This window comes from Plasmopara halstedii (assembly GCF_900000015.1).
Source record: "Plasmopara halstedii genome assembly, contig: Scaffold_287, whole genome shotgun sequence".
Lineage (NCBI taxonomy): Eukaryota > Oomycota > Peronosporomycetes > Peronosporales > Peronosporaceae > Plasmopara > Plasmopara halstedii.
Genome location: NW_020187208.1, coordinates 282,423 through 288,401, shown reverse-complemented (window position 1 = coordinate 288,401; position 5,979 = coordinate 282,423). Strand labels below are relative to the sequence as shown.

Below are 5,979 nucleotides of genomic sequence, written 5' to 3'. Positions count from 1 at the left end.
TACATGGCTCTCAAGCCATGTACCCATCTAGTAGCTGTGGTGTATGCCACACCACAGACCCCTTGGGAGAGTGACGGGTCACTCTCATGTAACCCCGTTACACATATCGTGTGCGATTGCTGCCCGACATGGCAACAAGGAGTTACTAAAATTTTTCCAAGATTGAGGAACTGTTATTGCCGGGATGGCGGCCGATCCTCTCCCCAGGGCGGTCTTAGTGACCACCTTCATGAAGGGCCTCCGCACTTGCGTGGTCCGAATGGAAGTCTTCAGTGTGCACCCGTCTTCTTTTGAAGAAGCGGTAATCGTGGCATTGTATGCAGAATTCAACTTTAAGTCGGCACGAAATGGTTGGAATGCACGTCCTCAGAGATCGTCGAGCAGGCCTGAGCCAATGGATCTCAGCTTTGCTGAAAAAGAAGAGGGAGAGCTTCGAGCTGCCGAGCAGCGTGTGAAAACCCGACAGTGTTCGTCTGCAGAGACACCCGTCACCTACGAACTTATTATCCCCTGCGCAAGGCGCGTAAAAGCTCATCGAACCAACGTCTCGCTTTTACCAGTCACAGGAAACTAAAAAACTCAGTAGGTGCGGGGTGATCTGTATGCTGTGGCGCTGGAAGCGCGGTCGAGTGACACCATCACTGTTCGCTATGCGACGGGGACCTGAGTCATTGTGCGGAGGGTTCCCGTGGACCTCGGTGTCATGTTTCTTGACTTGGTAGCGTGGAATGCTGCTTAGACTTAGACTTGGATGCAAGGTATAACCTTATCCTTGGTATGGCATGGTTCGTACACCATGGGCCATGGATTCGTTCGATGTCAAAGACCTTGGGCGCTACGCCAATGTCTCCTGGTGAAGCTTTGGTGAGTCATGAACGCACCTATGCTAGGAAGCAGAAGCGCTATTAACGAGGGCACCGGTCCGGTACGGTCAATGTACTGGACATCGTTAAGCCCTTCATCTTGTGATGGGGTTTGATAAACGACTCTGTGAAGGAGCTCGGCCTTTTCACCCCTCTTAGAAGATACGCAGATCGTATATATCTGGTGTTGAGATTACTGTCTTCATACTCCGCTTGGTTGAGATTCATTGCCTCTGTTGCTGTCATTAACCTCTATCTTCTGCACTTCTGCCAATCCTTGCGGACTGATATTTTCGCTCTGCTTTCAATAAAACACATATCGCTCACTTCAACGAGGTCGGGTATTCGTGGAGCACCTTTACGCGGGCCGTACCTCATGAAAGCAGTAATTGACACTGATTCCATAAAAGGCAAGCTGGTATCTCGTTTATAAATGTTCATCATTATTGGATATAAATGCAAGAGTAACATCTTGCCTTCACGAAGAGATAAGAGCTACGTCCGCACGAGGTCATTCTGATTAAGTGGTGCTAAGACTCGCGATATTCGTCGTTTGAGTTCTTCCCATGTTAAAATGCCTTATTCTTCGAGAAAGGGCACTACTGTTCGCTTCTCATGCGCAATTTTTCATCTTGACGATTGCTGGCGTGACACATGGCTGCTTAGTTTAGATCAGGGCCAGTCATGTGGTTGATGTAACTTGTATGCTCGGCAAGCGCGTTGTACAGTTCGACGAAAGCTTGAGAGTACACTCGTTGCATAAGGTATTCCGATAATGCATATAGATTACTTTTTCTCATAGATCTATTTCCTTCCGTCTCTATATTACCCACAACGTTGTGGCGAATTTGTATCGGGTCGTGCTCAGCATCTTGATCTTCGAGTGAATTTCTTAGATAGCATCAGGAAATTATCATAATAAGTTAGAGATTAATATTAAAAGGGGAGAATTTAAAAATTCATAAGATCAAACAACAAGTTGAAAAATTAATTACAAATATCACTATTTTGCCGTTACTTGGAAGTGCTAAGTTATCCAATATCTGAATTGTGGCGGTCAACTTTCTACTCATCCTATCCACAAGCCGACAGCATTCTATCTAGCATCCTTGCACTACCGCTTATGTTTCACTTCTTCCCGAGCATTCGAAGGATATTTTTACGGATCTTGCCTTGCACAAACACGGGCTGGCCGAGGCGGCGTATACGCTCGCGCGTTTTCTTGGTAGCAATATGACGCTTGTTAGCTTGAGCACGCTTAACTAGGCCATTTTTGTTAACCTTAAAGCGCTTTTTAACCGCTGCCTTTGTCTTAAGTTTGTAACCCATGGCACGAAATTGAAGTTGTGGAAAAACAATTGCCGCACGCATTGCTAATAGCGAAGGAGGGCTGGGGGCTGACAAGACGGCAGAGAAGTACGGCGGAGTGGGACGTGCAACATGCAAAGCCTTGTAATGTTGGAAAAGAGAACTATGGCGAATGGTCCATGAGAAAGTAATAATACAATAGGGGATGCAAGGAAGCGTACCGGAAGAGCGCCATTGCGGTCTCCAATGAATTTATGGATAATCACTCTCGCTTCGGATTGGACGATAAATGCTGTTTACATGATCATAAGTAATAGTTTAGAGCTTACTATTCCTCGAGTCTTTATTCCTACTTTTAAAGAGAAAATCCACTGCATCATAATCCATTCTGCCACTGCTCTATCGCTCTACCTACTATCTCCAGTATGGACGTTGGTGCCCATTGCTCCATGCCTGCATGTCATCAGCAGGATTTCTTGCCGTTCAAGTGTGACTGTTGTAGTGGCATCTTTTGCCTTGATCATCGTAGCTATGACACGCACGAGTGTTCTAAAGCAGGCAGCCGTGACCGTCGTGTTGTTCAATGTCCCGTGTGCAAACAGATGATCCATTGGACAGCTGAACAGGAAGTTAATGCTGTCTGGGAGGAGCATGTACGTGTGGGCCAGTGTACGCGTGAAAAGTTCAAGCAGCAACAGCTGAGACTGCAAAACAAGCCCAAGAAAAAACGTTGCGCCGCTGATGGCTGTCGAGAGTCGCTGCTTGTATCGAATCAATTTCATTGCAAAAAGTGTGCACACGATGTATGTTTGAAGCACAGATTTGAGCCAGATCATGACTGCGAGAGGAAGCGTAAGAACCAACGACAGCAGTGGCTAGGAGGATTGAAGACCAGCAGTACGAGTGCAGCTATTCCGAAGCAATTGTCGAATTTTCAAAAAAATGCGCAGACTGCCGCATCTTCTGTAGTTACTGGAACCAAGACAGCAGTCTCTTCAATCGTGCAAAAGGTCACTACGACCTCCGAGGAATGCCCCATGTGTCAGCAAAAGTTTGCGTATGTGAGCCAGCTGATTGCGCACGTGAATCATGCTCATCCGGAAACGTCAAATATCCGAGGGACAACTAATATTACTACACAGACAGCTGCGAGCTCTGTTCCTGATCATAGCGAAGTATGTCCTCAGTGCCACGCAATCTTTCCTACCTTGATTGCTCTTATCCAACATGCAGAGACAGCCCATACAGGAGCTGTCGTTTCAGGACGTGATGGTAGCACAGGTGGAGGGGATCGAGACAAATGTAGTGTCATGTAGATTAGAATAAACAAAAGCAATGAAGACTGTATGCTATCGAAATATTATCTGTTCGGCCAATATGAATAGTAGTCTGCCTAAAGTCACGCTTAAGGTCTAGCCACAACAATATATTAATATATTTGGAATCACTGCTTCTCTTTGCTGTGTAGTGAGTCGTTGACTGCACGTGATTGAGACTAAATAGTCATTTCATCCAGACTTGAATAGAAGAACAGCAACCTGGCCTAGGTAAAAGTATATAAAATGCTTGGTTTCATGTGTCACATATGAACCAAAGTTGCGTCCAACAATGCAGTGCCACGTTGGATTGTATTTCTTGTCGAACTCCTTCTTGATAAAAGCGGCAATATCCTTCTCAATGTTGTACTTCTCTAATGCCTGGCTGGCACAATCCACAGCATCTTGCTGCATATCTTCGTGCATGTCTGCATTCTTTATCACAGCTTTACGCTCTGTCATGATGCTATCAATTCGTTTTTGATGTCGCGACTGGTTAGCTGATCTAGAAGGCGAAAGGGTTGATGTGCCTTCTCCCCTTGCGGTTTTGCTGGAAAGACACGAAACGGATTGGAATCAAAACGAATTTGACGAGTATATGTGGTGCACTTTAGCAATCGTCCAAACAAAAAAAAATATGTGTTTAGATTACACAAAATATGGCGCAAATCGATACTCGTACTTAGCTGGCGCAGAGTTATATAAGTTCCATTCTCCTCCTCTTAAAATGCATGATGTCAAGCAATCTAATATCAATTGTATATGTTATCAAAATCGTGGTCAGATTTCAAATCACGCTACCTTGTTTCCTGGCTACCTAGTACTTTCGAGATACATTGGACAGCATTCTTCCCGATACAAGAGATACCACTTCGCAGACTGATTGTTTTTTTTTAGGGTTCTCTTTAGCTGGCTGCTTAGATTTGTGTGCTCCGACTGGCGCGGAAGACAAAGTACAAATTCGACTAGCAGCGGAATAATATGTTAACAAAATTTTCGAGAACAGTATAGATTTTTACGCTAATTTTGTAGAAAATTACACGCTTAGAAATCTGTCAATATCAATCTTTGGCATAAATTATTTGTATAAAACCAGCTTAAGCAATGTTCATTTCCTTTCTTCCTTTTTATCAGGTTGTCGTCACAAGAAGCAAACCATACATCAATTTGGTACTACAGATCTTTCATAATCTAAATTGTAATAAATTAGCAGTGATAGACTTCTCCAAGAAGGCCTATCGGTAAAATACATTAACGACATTTATTTTTTATTCGAGTTCTTTACTCAGCATTGAATGAGATCATTTTTATTTCTCACACATCAAACTCTGTAATATTTCGCTGCACCATCACGTATTTATTTGAATTAAAGAAGTTGGTCTTTGCGCTAAATGTTTTAGTTGTAGGTCATTTCAGAGGACTGAAAATCAAGAAAAACTTATCGCTTATATTAAGGAGCGCACTCAAGGTGTGTTCGAGCTTGGTAATGCTAAATCTTCTGCACTTATAATATTGTAACATTATACAAACTTTGCCTTACCTCCACGCACTGCGATTTTTCATAAATAAAAGCACTTCATTTTTTATGAAGCTTGAACATTTGCCTCAGCGTGAGAGTAAGAAATAGTATCGATCATTCTACACCAGAAACCATAAATAAGACTTTTTCCATTGGACTGTTCCATCGTAGCATGTAATCGTTAGCAAGAAATGCTGAATGCGTTTATGATTCACTGGACTGCATCTTCCACCTCTTGCCCCACTAAAGACGTCTAGCGATCTGCCGTGCTAGATGAGCTCAAAAGTTATCGCAAATCAGAATTTTGGATTATCCGTAGTAGATTCAAAGGAGATATAACAGTTTGGATGTCCTGTAATTCAACTAATCTCAATTTCTCTAGTTGTCTACTTACTTGACATCTTATTTAGAGCTGCACGCGAACTCAGAATGCTGATTGTGTAGATACCGCATACTAGTCATATAAAATCAAAATTTGACGATATTTTTCCATTCTTCTCTTTTGACACGAGGTTGCAGAAAATTTCTGCATGTTGGATTGTTGGTTGGAACCGAAGAGAATATTCACTTAGATCCTTTGTTCACTATACATATGTAAGTGATAACTGTCACGTCCATAAATGGCTTGACACCATTTCCGTCATCCTTATGACGTAGAGAATTGGAAATCGCAGTGGCAAGAAAGGTTTGTGATATCAAGCCTTTATATCTTTGCTATTTAAAAAGAAGCTTTACCGGCTACACTGATATTAATGCGGTAGTTTGTGATAATACATCATATTAAATCTGAAGATACGGAAAGGTGTTTCACTAAATCCTTTGAGCAATAATCTATTTAAGCTCCGCGACGCTTTGAAAAAAATCTTATCCATATCTTATATTTCTTCAAAACAGCCGATTCTGACAATGCAAGATATTGAGGTTGAGGGTGTGACCGTCTTCGCTCCACCGCCGACAACATCATATCGCTATG

General features: G+C 42.8%; 4 protein-coding genes across 4 annotated transcripts; 1 reads left to right on the top strand and 3 right to left on the bottom strand.

Annotated features, from left to right (window-relative positions):
• Positions 1-1,065: 1,065 nt before the first annotated feature.
• Positions 1,066-1,304, bottom strand: PHALS_04949 (uncharacterized protein; the record flags this gene model as incomplete). The annotated part of the gene is made up of 2 exons (XM_024722667.1): positions 1,066-1,161; positions 1,191-1,304. The coding sequence occupies 2 exons, from the start codon at positions 1,302-1,304 to the stop codon at positions 1,066-1,068; spliced, it is 210 nt and encodes a 69-aa protein (XP_024573721.1).
• A 687-nt stretch (positions 1,305-1,991) lies between these two features.
• On the bottom strand, positions 1,992-2,406 carry PHALS_04948 (ribosomal protein l35; the record flags this gene model as incomplete). Its single annotated transcript, XM_024722666.1, has 3 exons — positions 1,992-2,084; positions 2,145-2,334; positions 2,393-2,406. 3 exons carry the CDS (start codon positions 2,404-2,406, stop codon positions 1,992-1,994), a joined length of 297 nt encoding a protein of 98 aa, XP_024573720.1.
• Positions 2,407-2,596: 190 nt separating this feature from the next.
• On the top strand, positions 2,597-3,487 carry PHALS_04947 (zinc finger an1 and c2h2 domain-containing stress-associated protein 16-like; the record flags this gene model as incomplete). The annotated part of the gene is made up of 1 exon (XM_024722665.1): positions 2,597-3,487. One exon carries the CDS (start codon positions 2,597-2,599, stop codon positions 3,485-3,487), a length of 891 nt encoding a protein of 296 aa, XP_024573719.1.
• Positions 3,488-4,106, bottom strand: PHALS_15069 (dynein light chain flagellar outer arm). Its single transcript, XM_024722664.2, has one exon. It carries the CDS (start codon positions 3,947-3,949, stop codon positions 3,680-3,682), a length of 270 nt encoding a protein of 89 aa, XP_024573718.1. The 5' UTR covers positions 3,950-4,106; the 3' UTR covers positions 3,488-3,679.
• Between the last annotated feature and the right edge of the window lie 1,873 nt (positions 4,107-5,979).